This window comes from Lytechinus pictus, chromosome 3 (assembly GCF_037042905.1).
Source record: "Lytechinus pictus isolate F3 Inbred chromosome 3, Lp3.0, whole genome shotgun sequence".
Lineage (NCBI taxonomy): Eukaryota > Metazoa > Echinodermata > Echinoidea > Temnopleuroida > Toxopneustidae > Lytechinus > Lytechinus pictus.
Window position 1 is genome coordinate 60,138,429 of NC_087247.1, and position 15,603 is coordinate 60,154,031.

Below are 15,603 nucleotides of genomic sequence, written 5' to 3' on the forward strand. Positions count from 1 at the left end.
ATGAAGAAATAAGAGTAGAGGTAAATCACTCACCCATGGTTGTGGTAACTTCTTGAGAAACTGGTTCAGTTATATCACCTTCAATGTTTGCATGTACAGATACCAGATACTTGGTGGCAGGCAGCAGATTTGTGAAAGTGTGTTCATTTTGTGAATGATGTAATGTGATGCTTTCTCGAGGGCCAAGGGGGTTGCCTTCTTCATCTATAGCTTCAGCAATCACTAGGTAGCTGTGGGGGTGAGTATTTCCTGGAAGCCTTGGTGGGTTCCAGTGGGCGTCAATACGAGTTCCCGTTGCAACAATATCTACATTCTGGGGAAGCTCGCTTCCACCGGGCAATTCTCCTGTTTTTTGTTGACAGGTTCCAATGATGATTGAATACAAAAGACTCTTAGATTTCATTATAAGTTATAAAAAGTCAATAGAGAGATAAAACACTGTCGATCAGAGAAGTATTATACATCTCAGGTCCATGCATTGAAAACCAAGTATGGAAGTGCCTTGGTATAATCTTGAGATGCTCCAGATTAAAATTTGAAAGCTTTTCATTAGGTTTCACTGTGTATGAACCTATGGATGAATCATTTATCAACAAGGCACAGAACACAAATACATGTATGTACTTGCTCTGACTGTGCTTGATATTTTTACAACATTCACTTTAAATCTTTTTGTTGGATAGATACTTCATGCACATTTGTTTGTAGATCCAAGTGGTATAAATATAAACATGCATATACTAATCGTTTTCACTAAACAGGTAAAATTACTTGCACTCATGCAGTCCTTTGATCCTATATGCATTTGAATGACAATAATATCTTCATGAAATAAATTTCAGATTTTGGAATTAAAAATAAAAATGGATTTTTGAGAGTGAGCACCTGTACTGACACGATCAACCTGTGGTCCACTGTAACCTTCATCATTAAACGACTCAATGGAGACCTCATACTGTTTCTCTGGTTCCAGGTCAGTGAAAGCATAACTCTGCTGGAATTTGTCCACCTCTACTGTATCAGTCTCTCCTGTAGCAGGGTCAGTAAGCCTAATCCTATAGCCAGTCACATCTCCTATTGAAGGTTGCCATCGGATGTTAATGCGACTAGGAGTGGCGGTAAGCTCCATTCTGCCTGGAGCCTCAGGAGGTTGACGAGCAGGTCCTGGTTCTTTCGTGTGAAATGTAGCAAGATAATATGAATACTGAAAGGTGGTCTAAGGGTACGTAGTAAAAAGCACAATCAATAATACAAATTTTCTCTCAATATTTCACAGGAGAATGGACCAATATTTGATGTTACATGCCCATAGAAGATGATAAATCATAGCAGAAGACAAGTGATTGATGGTCAAATGATGAATTATAGATGTCATTTGAATGGTGGACCAATGATGAATAATGAAAAGTAAACCTACGGTAAATGATAGACTATGATAAATGGTAGACCAGTGATGAATGGTCGATCAATGATGATTGGTGAATGGTTGATAATAATGAATGGTGACTGGTTGAACAATAGTCAATGATGGGTGTTGAATGGTTGATTGATGATGAATGGTGACTGATCGATTAATGATGAATGGTCGATCAATGATGAATGACGAATGGTCAATTGATGATGAATGGTTGATTGATGATGAATGGTGACTGATCGATTAATGATGAATGGTCGATCAATGATGAATGACGAATGGTCAATTGATGAAAGGTTGATTGATGATGAATGGTGACTGATGGATAAATGATGAATGGTCGATTGATGATGAATGGTGAATGGTAGATCAATGATGACTGGTGACTGGTCGATCGATGAATGGTGACTGGTAGATCAATGATGAATGGCGAACGGTCAATTGATGATGAATGGTGAATGGTTGATCAATGATGAATGGTGAATGGTCGATTGATGATGAATGGTGAATGGTCGATCAATGATGAATGGTGACTGATCGATCGATGATGAATAGTGAATGGTCGATCAATGATGAATGGTGACTGGTAGATCAATGATGAATGGTATATTGATGATGAATGGTGACTGGTCGATGAATAGTGACTGGTCGATCAATAATGAATGGTGACTGGTCAATCAATGATGAATGGTGAATGGTCGATCAATGATGAATGGTGACTGGTCCATCAATGATGAATGGTCAATTGATGATGAACGGTCGATCAATGCTGAATGGTCAATCAATGATGAATGGTAGATAAATGATGAATGGTAGATCAAAAATGAATGGTCAATCAATGATGAATGGTCCATCAATAATGAATGGTCAATTAATGATGAATTTTGAATCATGATCAATGATAAAAGGTCGATTGATGATGAATGGTGACTGGTCAATCAATGGTGAATGGTCAATCAATGATGAATAGTGAATGGTCAATCAATGATGAATGGTTGATCAATAAAGAATGGTAGATAAATGGTCGATCAACGATAAATGGTCGATTGATGATGAATAATGAATGGTCGATCAATGATGACTGGTTGATCAATGAAGAATGGTGAATGGTCGATAAATGATGAATGGTCGATTGATGATAAACGGTGACTGGTCCATCAATGATAAATAGTGAATGGTCGATCAATGGATGGTGACTGGTCAATCAATGGTGAATGGTCAATCAATGATGAATGGTCAATCAATGATGAATAGTGAATGGTCAATCAATGATGAATGGTTGATCAATAAAGAATGGTAGATAAATGGTCGATCAACGATAAATGGTCGATTGATGATGAATAATGAATGGTCGATCAATGATGACTGGTTGATCAATGAAGAATGGTGAATGGTCGATAAATGATGAATGGTGCATGGTCGATTGATGATAAACGGTGACTGGTCCATCAATGATAAATAGTGAATGGTCGATCAATGGATGGTGACTGGACAATCAATGGTGAATGGTCGATCAACGATGAATGATGAAAGGTCGATCAAAGATGAATGGGCGATCAATGATGAATGGTCGATCAGTGGTGAATGGTCCATCAATGATGAATGGTGAATGGCCGATCAATGATGAATGGTCAATAAATGATGAATGGTCGATCAATAAAGAATGGTAGATAAACAAATGGTGAATGGTCGATCAACGATAAATGGTGAATGGTCGATTGATGATGAATAATGAATGGTCGATCAATGATGAATGGTCGATAAATGATGAATGGTGCATGGTCGATTGATGATAAACGGTGACTGGTCCAACAATGATAAATAGCGAATGGTCGATCAATGATGAATGGTGACTGGTTGATCAATGGTAAATGGTCGATCAATTATGAATGGTCGATCAACGATGAATGGTCAATCAATGATGAATGGTCGATCAATGATAAATGGTCGATGAATGGTCGATCAATGATGAATGGTCAATCAATGATGAATGGTCGATCAATGATGGTCAATCAATGATGAATGGTCAATCAATGATGAATGGTCAATCAATGATGATTGGTCGATCAGTGGTGAATGGTCCATCAATGATCAATGATGAATTGCCGATCAATGATGAATGGTCAATCAATAATGGTCGATCAATGATGAATGGTTGATCAATGATGAATGGTCGATCAATGATGAATGGTTGATCAATGATGAATGGTCGATCAATGATGAATGGTCGATCAATGATGAATGGTCGATCAATGATGAATGGTTGATCAATGATGAATGGTGAATAGTACGAGTCCAATGATGGATGTTGAATGGTAAATCAATGGTGAATAGTAGATCAAAGCAGGATGGTGACTGGTAGACCAATGATGAAGATGAATGTTACACTAAAGATGAATAGTAAATGGCTGACCTGACCAATTAAGAATATTGAATGGTACCCCAATGCTGAATGGTAGGCCAATGATAGATAATAGACTAATGATGAATAATACAGCAGACCAATGATGATTGATGAACCCAATAATTAATGATGAATGGCACTAGATGAATGGTAGACCAATATTGATTGGTGAAAACCATTGAAAGATGGTGCAATGTATACCACTAGAAGATATTGAATGGTACTCCAACAATGGCAGATGAAATGTAGGAGAAAATGCAAGCTGGATGAGACTATTTCATTATTTCACTGATGTTGTCAATAGCCTATTTATCCCATATGAATAGAAGAAAATCATCTAAACCAACCTGTCCTGAGCTTAGCAGAGATAGGCATTGAAGTACCAGCAGAATTAAAGCTTGTCAACTCAGCTGTATATATGGTGTCTGGATCCAAGTTTTCAAATGTATATTCATTTGTATTGGGTCTCAGCCTTTCTGTAAACATGTCTGGGAAGGTAACTGTTCCGAGAGTAAGGCTATATCCATCAACAGATGTTCCTGGTTCTCTCCATGACAGAGTAGCAGTACTTGAAGTGGTCTCTGCAGCCAGACCCTCTGGTCTTCCTGGTAGGGCTAGATCTGAAAAAGATTCAATGATAATTCTGTACATCAATTTAGTTTGTTCACATATTATGGTAGATATCAAGTTAAGTCATCTTTATTCAAAGGACAATATGCCACTACAAGAATATAAATTTTGAAAAGAGTAACAGGATATTTGCTAAAATTATTTTTGAAAATGTTAAAATTACTTGCACCAAGCCCGATGAACAATGCTTTTTTAATTAATCATTACAGATAAAACAATTATACAGTGCATATCAATATACTATTCACACTTTGAAAAAGTCCTGGGAATTGAAAAAGATACAACATGGGGATAACTTTTCTTCACATATATTCTTGGGTTTGGGTCTCATCTATCAAATAAAAGTAAACATTTTGATAGAATGTTACACCTGAGTGAGCACTGTCCATTTTGGTAAAGCTCGCAGAAATCGATTAGCACAGAAATGCTCATTTTCGGGCTGTGTCAAAGAAAAACAGTAAAAAACAAACTGACCGTGTGATACATTTATCTTATTTTGCTTTTTCATTTTGCATTTTCAGCCAACGGAAATAAAACAGATACATTTTGTAATGGGGATGGGGGGGGGGTGCATTGGTGCCGCATAAAGTGTTTTTGGCAAGGAAACGAGTTAAAAAGGTAAAAGATATCTTCAAATCAATCTTCTTAGCTAAAGTCTATGTGCTCTCCATATAACTATTTCCAAGTTCTGCCGAAATCATTTTTCACAAACTTGTCAAAAGTAAAAGTAGATCACTCAATCAGAAAGATTTTTTGACTATTATATCGTCATTTGCTAAAAGAGATCTGTACCCATGCTTAAACGTGGAAAAGGCTTCAGGAAATCACAAACATTTTAAAGGATTATTTCTAAGTGTAAACTTTTATTTGATATGCACTGTAGAATATGAGAAGTAATGGATTAAGCCAACATTTAAATTGCAAAAAAACAAACAATTTAATTCAAGAAATATTATCATTTTTAATTTCTCCATGAGGTAAACTTAAGGCAAAACATGTATAGCTTTCAGGTGTTGGCCCAGCTATTGTTGAGTGAAACTTTGAGGAAATCAGGTACAATATATTTCAATCATATGGCAATATCATTATTTTTAATTTCATTAATCAACATACCAGTTGTGCCTGTTGCCCTGGCAGGTCTGCTCTCTCCTTCCTGATTTACAGAACTGACAGTCAACACATAATCTGTATCCGGTTGTAGATTCCTCAATAGAACTTGATCCTTGCGGCTATTCACCCTTTCTTCAACATCATTGGGTGGAAAGCCTCTGGATGCACGTCCAGCTCGAACAATGTAGCCAGTGACGCCTTCTTGAGGGTTCCATGATACTCTCAGATTGTTGCCTTCTGTTGTCACATCTACTCCAGTTGGTGTTTCAGGAGTACCAACTGGAGCAGGTTGATCACCAGCTGTCATAATTTATAAATCAACAAGACTATCAATTTAGATGGTATTATCTTCTGAACACTGTATAAAACAAAGGAATATCATTCTTCAAGATAGTCCTCCAAAGAAGTCTTAGCCATGATCTCCATCCATAGATTCATAAAGAAAGTAGTAAATGATTAAACTTTATGTAATAGACCAACTCTCCTTCAGAAATCTGAGCAGAAAGTCTTTCATAATTACTCTTAAATAATTGTGTGTTTGTTTCCTGAATTTCTCTTTCCTTCCAGAGAAAAACATTTTTTTTCATCAGAAAGAATTTGTGGAACATTCCTTCTCTTACCGGAGTTGTTTTGAGATGCCAGGAAAAATAAAAAGAAATGTGTTTTTATATGCCATGGAATCGATAGTGAGATTCTGAATTTCTAGATGTCTTTTATAAGCCTTAAGCTTAAGTCACAACTCAGAGCGGCAAACGACCGATTAGTGGCCACTGGAATTTAGGCATCGCCAAACGATTTTGTATAAGTCGAGCGGGCTGTAAAAATACTTAGCGGTGGCCGAGCAGTTTCCGGTCGATTACCCATTTCTCAAGGCCAAATCTTGGTCAAGTCGGGGAACTTATCTGTTCCGATCCGAAAAGTGATCGGCTGACGACCCACTGAATACCGGGCAGTCCCCACCAGCCTTTTTTTAGGTAATCGCCCATCCGATCTTGAATTTGCCGCAAGATCTTCGACCAATCTCTAACCGACCAGCGGCTGGCCGATGACCTCTCGACAGTTGTTGATCCATGAGTTCAATTTTTTACCTAAATCATTAGATGGCAACCGCTCGATTATGTCGGCGCCCAGACAGCAACCGACCGGACGCCAAGTGTATTTCGGTTGGCGAGTGAAAAGTGAACAGGCGCCGCCAGAAGTTTAACTCTGCGCTAAATCTTGAGCGGTGACCGAGCGATGCCACAAAAACCAGTGGTGCCTGGATGGCTGCCGGTCAGTGCCCGGGCAAAATTAGCTAAAAACTCGCCGCCCGATCGCCAAGCAGGCTAAATTTGGAAGTTGTGACCTTAGCCTAATATTCCAATAAGATGTGTCTCTGCATAATTCCTATTTGTCATCTTGCATCTGATGAGCAATTACAGACAAATTTTCATTTTCTCGTAAATACAATAAATAGCAGGGCAGCCAACCCTATGTGAAAATTTAGAGTGGGACACTGCGAAGGAGCGAAGCGCCGGGATGGTGAGGAAAGGGGTATCTCCCTCCCTTACATGGAAGGGAGCATTTTCAGTCTTGCATTGAAATGATGCAATCTGATCCATGCTTTAATCATGATTTCATAACTATAGGCCTACATAAGGCAGAATTCATATGTTTAATCGAATTTCATGAAATAATGTGAAGAAATGTAAACTTTGTTAGTGCCAGTGGCATAATGAGCAAAAAACATTTCAAAGCAAGAGTACCATGAGTCTGGCCGTAAAGGGTTATGTGGACAGGCTTCATGAGCACAAACTTTGCTAAGCCATATGAGCCTAGGAACTGGGTGAATTGTGTGAGTCACACACAAAATGCATGAGAGTTGGTAGCCCTGTCAATTGTCTGGTTTTAACCAACACACATACAGCACTTCCTCACCATAAATTTCATGAAAACTTATTTGTCAATCTTGTCCAAAACAACAAAGCACTTGCCTATCATTATAAGCACACAGCACATAATGCTGAATCAATGAGCCTTTATGTTAGTACAAAGTAATATATGAAAATACAGTACCAGTGAATCCTTTTGCTATAATACAGTACCAGTGAATCCTTTTGCTATTTGGTTATCATTAGCATGCAGCATGGGTTAAAAGGTTGGTGAATGTCTTACCTTTCAAGAAGGTCAAATCCTGGTTCTCTTCTTACACATGAACTCTTTAAAAAGGTCTTTTAATCTCTCAAATATTTCCAATCCAACGGTCATTTGATATAGCGCCTTTTCCTTTCGGTTACGAAGCTCTGTGCACACACTACTCCATGTTTGGAGTATATCACTTAGATATATCACTTAAAGCCCATATAAATTTTTGTTGATAAGTCAGTAAAGTGAATTAGACTCAAGTACCATCTCGCAATCTAATATTACACAAGTGTAGAAGTCATTTAACATGCTTTCAGCAATTAGAATTTGAATCTTCCATTTTGTCAATAGTTTGAATTAAGCATCTAGCACCCTCTATCAGCACCTTTTTTTTTAAAATAGCTATTTAAGCAATTACTTGACATTTTAGTAATTTAATCAGAGAATTGGTAATGAGAAGGAAATGCAACTTAAAAAGTGAGATTCTATTGCCCCTAATGAAGTAAATCTGATGTTAAAATGCTAATGATTTTCAATATTATGAATAGTTATCTGTCTTTATGAACTTTGTGTTTGTTGATTTATATTGCAACTTTCTGCAATGTACCATTACTTGTATGATTTCAACTGACTAAATTTGATAATTAAAACATAATTACACAAAAAAGTCATGCATAATGAAATATACATGTTAAATGCACTGCTTAAAAGCCCTACATTGATAATAATTACAGTTAGCCTGAAACCACAACCCCATTGGTGCCAAATGTAATATACACTTTTTTTGTATGTTCTTAAAAATCCATATGCAATGAGGAAAAGAACTTAAAAATATATGTATTACTTGACTTACCTCTCTTGTTTTAAAACCTAATAACCAGTATTAAATGAGATTTCTATCTTCCTTCATCTAGGTCGACACAGGACAAACTTACTTGTTCTAGTGTTTCTTCTAACAGGTTCACTTTCTCTTCCATCTGGTGAGGTAGACACAAGATTAACTTGGTAGTCAGTGTTAGGTTCTAGGCCATCCACTTCAAAATTTCTTGTATCTGCAGGAAGTCTTCTTGAGAATTGTTGTGGGTTGGATGGAGTCCCTACATCTAACCTATAACCTGCAATGTTTGCTCCTTCTGGTTGCACCCAATTTACATCAAGAGAATCAATGCTTGGGGTTACTCTTGTCCCGGATGGTTTCTGTGGCCGCCGATTTTTCCCTAGATAAACAAGATAAACATATTGACAGTAAAAAACATCATTTATTTACGTTATTAATAAAATGCACTTTGAATTATCTTCCACCCATCAGGATAATCTCTTTGCTATGTGTCATAAGGTCATTGAACACTGAAAAGGTTGTCTAGATCAAACTTGCTTGCTACATTTCAACCTACTTCTTACCATATCTAAAAAACTACACATACTACAAAAACATTTGAAACAACATCTCACATTCATACCATACAATACACCATAAACCAACAAAATCCTTAACAAAGTCACAAAAAATATTAGTCGTTACTTGTTTTTGCTCTTCTTGTGATAGGATCGCTATCTCCCGATGGTGAGGTGGAAAATAAGTTGACTTGATAATTGGTATCTGGATCAAGGTCTGGAATAGTGAAATCTGTTGTGCTACGAGGGAAATTGTAAGAGGCCTGGTTAGGTTCAGATGGTGTTCCAACTTCCACTCGATATCCATTAACATTAGGATCCTCAGGTTCATCCCAGCTAATAGGTATTGAATCATACCGGGGTATTGCTCTTGTGTTGGCAGGAGCCCTCACAGCGCGGCTACGACCTTCATCAAAATAAAAATATTTACACATAGTGTTGACCAGCCATGAATTCCAGGTTTTAAGAGCTATATAATGCCATGTAGACCAGCAATAAAGTCTATGTAATGTGATAAATAAGTTTATAAATATTTCACATCTTTCTAGTGTTACGTCAAAACAGTATCATTTCTTAAGATATTCTGTCTCCTTTATTGCCTTTTTACTGTAAAATGTGAAACATTCTGAATGTAAAATGTTTGAAATAAATCAAAGTAATAAAGGTTCATTTAAAGCACATAAATGTACTACATACTAGGCCGTGTCCTGAAACCTCGTTGAACAGGATCACTTTCCCCATCTGGACCATAAGCTTGGACAGAGACCTGGTAATCTCTGTTTGGTTCCAATCCAGTGTGCCTGAAGTTGGTTGTTTTTGGAACACGTTCGGAGAACAGAGTTGGGTTGTCAGGTGGTCCCATGTTGACAATATAACCCTCTATGTTATCAGTGCCTGAAGCTCCCCAGTTGATATCTACTGAGTCAGTGTCCTCATTTAACCAAAGGCCATTTGGAGGGGAAGATCCACGAGGCCTACTGCGTGCTAAAAAATATTTCCAAGCAAGTAACAAGGCTTATCATTCCAAGAACAGAAACAATTCAAATTGAAATGAAATGAGACACTCTCAAGACAAGAAATATGAGAACAGGAACAAACATGTAAACAGTAAAAAATAGAAAACAAGTAACCAAACGTAAGGCCTTATTCCGACCTAGTGAAACAATTACAACAATACAATTTAGTGTACAAACATGGTCAGCCTAATCACCCTCAATATCTACATCAATTAAATAAGGGTACTCCAGGTTGAACATTAGTATATGATTTGAACATAATAAATTCAGACAAAAGACAGAATATTTCAACCAAATTGGATGAGGGATAATAAAGTTGTGACATTTTGGTAGTATTGTACTATTTTGGGAAAACACTTCCATACATGACCTGAATATGCAAAGAGTTGATGTCATACCCCAATTTATTCTTTTGTATTTCATTATATGGAATTGCATTTATTCAAATTTTGTTCTAAAAAAATAAAAATATAAGTTTTCTGAAACTTGCTTTCATACATACATAAAAATGTTATATAATTATAACTTATGCATGATTTAATAAACTAAAAAAAAAATTAATACTATTTTCATTCTGGAGTACCCCTTGAACAGCAATCAAAAGTATCATTGTCACTATTCTTGTCATTGTCAAAATATACTTTTATTAGCAAAAGACCAACCTGCTTTATTACTACATATAGACATAGTTTGACAATGAAGAGAAAACAAGTGGACCTCTTCTGGCAGTCTCATCTGAATCATATGATTCAACTTTGAAGCAGTGACCACTTTTATACAAGTAAGATGAATAATTGTTCATAAAACCCATTCATTTGATAACAAGTGGAACGCCTCTGGCAGTCTTGCCTGCATTACACGATTCAATATAGCAACAATGCTGACTTTGAAAAAAAAAATTAAATAATTATTCCTAAAAGAAAACACTGAAATGATGATAAAATACTATGTCCATTGACCCAACATGACCTTTGACCATAAACATGTGACTTAAGACATGTGCAAAAACATACTTGATAACCCTTATGTCTCTAGATGTTTCATGAACTGTAAATGTGTAGATCCATAAGCTTTCTTAGTCATGATGCCAATTCAACAAATACCCACAACACGGCCAGGATTCATTGACCTTAAATGACCTTTGATCTTGGTCATGTGACCTGAAACACACACAAGATATGCAGGGATACGGCTACTCTTATGTCCAAGTTTCATGAACTAGATCTGTAAACTTTTAAAGTTATGATGATAATTCCACAAATACCCCCAATATTATCAAAGTTTGGTGACCCTGATGACCTTTGACCTTGGTCATGTGACCCGAACCTTGCACAGGATATTCAGGGATTATTAATTGCTCTTAAGTCTACATTTCATAAACTAGATCCATAAAATTTCAAATTATGATGACAAATACCCCTAACATGGTCAAAGTTTGTTAACCCTAAGTGACATTTGACCTTGGTCATGTGATCTGAAACTTAGGCAGGATCTTTAGTGATACATTATTACTCTTATGTCTAAGTTTTATGAACTAGGTCCATATACTTTTTAAGTTATGACGGCATTTCAAAAACTTAACCTTGGTTAAGATTTCGATATTTATTCCCCCCAACATGGACTAAATTCATTGACTCTAAATGACCTTTGACCTTGGTCATGTGACCTGAAACTCAGGCAAGATGTTCAGTAATATTTTATTACTCTTATGTCCAAGTTTCATGAACTAGGTCCATATACTTTTTTTTCGTTATGATGACATATAAAAAACTTAACCTTGGTTAAGATTTCAATGTTGACGATGCAGCTGCCATCAGAAAAGCGGCGCCTATAGTCTCGCTCTGCTATGTAGGCGAGACAAAAATGGTAAAGTAAGCTTGTTGACCTCAAAAGACCTCTAGGCTTTGCAAATGTGATATGTGATAATAATATTTTATGAGATTTTTACTTTACGACTTCTTGTGACATTTCAAAAACTAAATCTAGGTTAAGATTTCAATTTTGATGCTGCTGCCGGGAAAAGTGGCGCTAATGTCTCGCATCTTCTCACAAGCGAGATTAAAATGATAGTTTCATAATCCTATTTTATTCAACATTCAACTTCTTGGTTGGAATTGCTGCCAAGTGCATGGAATGGGTTTCTTATTTCACAAATATTGATGGAAACGATGGTAATTGAAATCATTAATTTCATCAATATAACATTGTATGTTCCCTAAGTATTAAATTAGGTCATGTGCCCTGTATGAAGTGCTACAAGAGGACTGAAAATGTGGTAGCCTTCAGGATTAATCAAAACCAGTGCCAATTCAAATAGTTACAGTTGTGTCATTAAATTCATTAAGATGTATGTTATTTTAAATAAAGTTTAATAAAATTTTGTTTCTTCAAGTCTACCTGAACATCTGGGAGGGTCATCATATAACAGTAGTCTTACATGAAAGTTGATAACCAGAACAGAACTGTACTTTGGCCAGTGCTAATGTACCATTTTATACTCACATGTTTTAACAGACTTTCTGACAGGTTCACTCTCTCCTGTTGGTGAGGTGGACACTACACTGACTTGATATTCAGTGTCTTCATCCAATCTTGGAACATTGACTGAATTGGTTCCCCGAGGCAATCTTTGTGAGAACTTTGAACGAGGATTAGATGGTGTTCCAACATCAACCCTGTATCCATCTACATTATCATCATCAGGTTCTTGCCATGTGACATCGATAGAATCCGGACTAGATGAAGTTGCAGTTGTCTCTTGGGGACGTTGTGGACGCCGTGTAGATCCTAAATCACAGGATCAAGAATAATCATGTGATCAAATACATGTACTAGAAATTTCTAAATATTGCTGAGTGGACGAAATAGCAGTAACACCAGGTGAATATTGGACGAACTGATGGTAGACCAAGTGAAGTAAACGAGATGGCAATTGGATGAATTGGCATTAGACCAAATGAAAATAAACCATGACTCCTGCGCTGTAACTCAGTGCGAAAGTAGTAAGACAATGCACCAACGGAATGACATCTTAAAACTGATCAGGAAGAGTCAGAATATTTTGCCGGCAACATTCTAGATTCGGACAAAAATCTGTGTATGGCAGGTGGTTAGTTCATAAAAAGAGGCATAAATGAACAAAGTGAAATAGGTGGATTTGTTGGTCACCCATATCTATGTGCATAGGATCTCAGTCGTCAATTTGAACATAGGATTCCAATCTGCCATACTTTTTGCACATGAGAGACAAAAATTTATTTTCACAGATATAATGCTTAGAAAATTGGCAGGGGTAGATTCAACCATATGTACAATATCAGATTTAAAGTACTTACTTGTTCTAGCGCTTCTTCTTACAGGTTCACTGTTTCCAGACCTTGATCTAGAATACAAATTGACCTGATAATCTGTATCTGATGATAATCCTGTGATGTCTGCACTTGTTGTACCACGATCATAATCTCTGGTAAATTGACGAGGATTAGAAGGGGGTCCAGCTTCCAACCTGTATCCAGTAACATCATCTCCTTCAGGTTCTTCCCATGTAACACCCAATGAATCATATCGTCTGTTAACTCTGGTACCAGTTGGAGGTTTTGGGTTTCTAGATTGACCTGAGAGAATAAGGGGGTTGAAGATCTTGAAAGGCTGATTCTTACATTGTTTCACAGAGGCACAGCAGATAGACTGTATCATTTTATGGTTCAAGACCTATTTCTAGAATAAAAACTATTACAAATGTATTAATAATGTAACAGGATGTAAAAAAATCAATAAATAGAGAAATGTAGAATAACAATAGAAAAATCAAAGTGATTTTTTTTTACTTACGAGGCCTAGTCCTAAACCCTTGTTGTATAGGCTGACTCTCCCCATCTGAATCATAAGACTTGATAGAAACTTGATAATCTGTTTCTGGATCAAGTCCATCTTGTTTTATCCTCCTTCTGTCACTACTTGGAACACGTTGTGTAAACTGATTTGGGTTGGACTCAGGGCCCATGTTGACGATATAACCATCTACATCATTGGTTGCAGCTTCCCAGTTCACTGTTGCTCTATCGGAACCTTCTCTTATCTGCATACCATTTGGAGGAGAATTTGCTGCTCCACCTTGAGGACTGGACCCTGGTGCACCTTATGAAATTAAATAATTTTAAAAGGTACATTCCAATCTGAATGTTAGGCTTGAATTAACAAACATGTGCTATTTCCAAGTTAATAAAATTTTATGGTTTCAATCTCGTAAAATATCATATCTACATAAGACCTTTTTTATTTAGTAATTTAAGATCTATTTGTAGAAATATTTTACATGTGTATTTGTGGTATTTTTGTATATATCTAAAGGAACTGTTGCTGGGCTAATGCCATGAGCATGTTCAGATAGTGCGTGCACTTAATACGATATCACCTTTCAAAGCTGGGGGACCGGGTTCAATTTCTAGCAGAGACATTTATTTGCCTCACCAAAGTTTTCAAAAGGGATAGCTATGGGGAACTTTGATTTAAGATACATCCACCATTATTCTCTTACCCTATTTCTTTCACAACATCTAAATAAAAGACTGGCGAAAGATGTTGTACACGTATAACTTCTCACCGTTAGATGTTTAATACCAGTGGTATACTAAAAATAAACAATATGATTTGTAAGGCACTTCATACCATTCTTTCTCCAAAATTTTCTGACTACAAATTAATGACAGGAAGCTAAAAATAAAAGTATAATAAATAAATCACTAATGCAATGCAAATAAATTGGTCAGTTTTTCAGTCTAATAGGCCACTTGAACTACCACCCATTTGAGGTGTGAAAAGCTAGACACCAAATGAGTCCACTATATACATGCACTAAGTAACTATTTTTATGTAAAATGAGCAATTTGCACATCTGTACAATGCAATTTAAGATTGCAATAATTTCTCTGTCTGTTTTAGGAGTCACCATTGCACTACAGGACTAACAAATATAATGCCTTAGAAGAAGCATCGATAGAATCATATTATAATGGATGGCTCAGAATGGAAGACCAGAGATATTCCAGGAGTTACACCCAATATTCCATGAATCAAAGATAAGTGAAAAACTGGCTATATACCATCCAATATAATCATATAATTATTATCATCTATCTCCCCTGCCCACACAAAAAGAGGGAAAATTCTGATCAATCAAGTCACGTCGCTTACCACAATCAGCGCCTCACATAATTCAATCGTAGAAATGTAGATCATTATCTTTTATGATCATGCACTCTATGTTGCCCATAGCAATGCATTTGTACATGTTGTATGTTTCACACATTTGCATTAGACTGTCCAATACAATGCCATAGTGAACATCAAGTTTTGTAGAATAGCCTATGGGATATTCAAAGAATTTCGGTCTTTGTTCAATACGCTCTCATATTCAACAGGCAATTGATGCAGACCAGGATATAATGCTCTTTATAGATAAGATGTTAAACTGGATGGCTCAGAATGGGATACCAGAAATATTTTATGGG

The 15,603-nt window shown here is 36.6% G+C and overlaps 1 protein-coding gene across 1 annotated transcript in view; it reads right to left on the reverse strand.

Annotated features, from left to right (window-relative positions):
• Positions 1-15,603, reverse strand: part of LOC129255448 (tenascin-X-like) — a 101,709-nt gene that overhangs the window by 17,165 nt on the left and 68,941 nt on the right. The window contains exons 33-42 of the mRNA XM_064097501.1: positions 13,925-14,230; positions 13,429-13,707; positions 12,596-12,880; positions 9,774-10,061; positions 9,205-9,483; positions 8,618-8,899; positions 5,562-5,858; positions 4,166-4,438; positions 886-1,170; positions 34-345 (exon numbers count right to left, since the gene is read on the reverse strand). Of these exons, the coding sequence (XP_063953571.1) occupies positions 34-345; positions 886-1,170; positions 4,166-4,438; positions 5,562-5,858; positions 8,618-8,899; positions 9,205-9,483; positions 9,774-10,061; positions 12,596-12,880; positions 13,429-13,707; positions 13,925-14,230 (2,886 nt within the window). The remainder of the gene's footprint in view (positions 1-33; positions 346-885; positions 1,171-4,165; positions 4,439-5,561; positions 5,859-8,617; positions 8,900-9,204; positions 9,484-9,773; positions 10,062-12,595; positions 12,881-13,428; positions 13,708-13,924; positions 14,231-15,603) is intronic.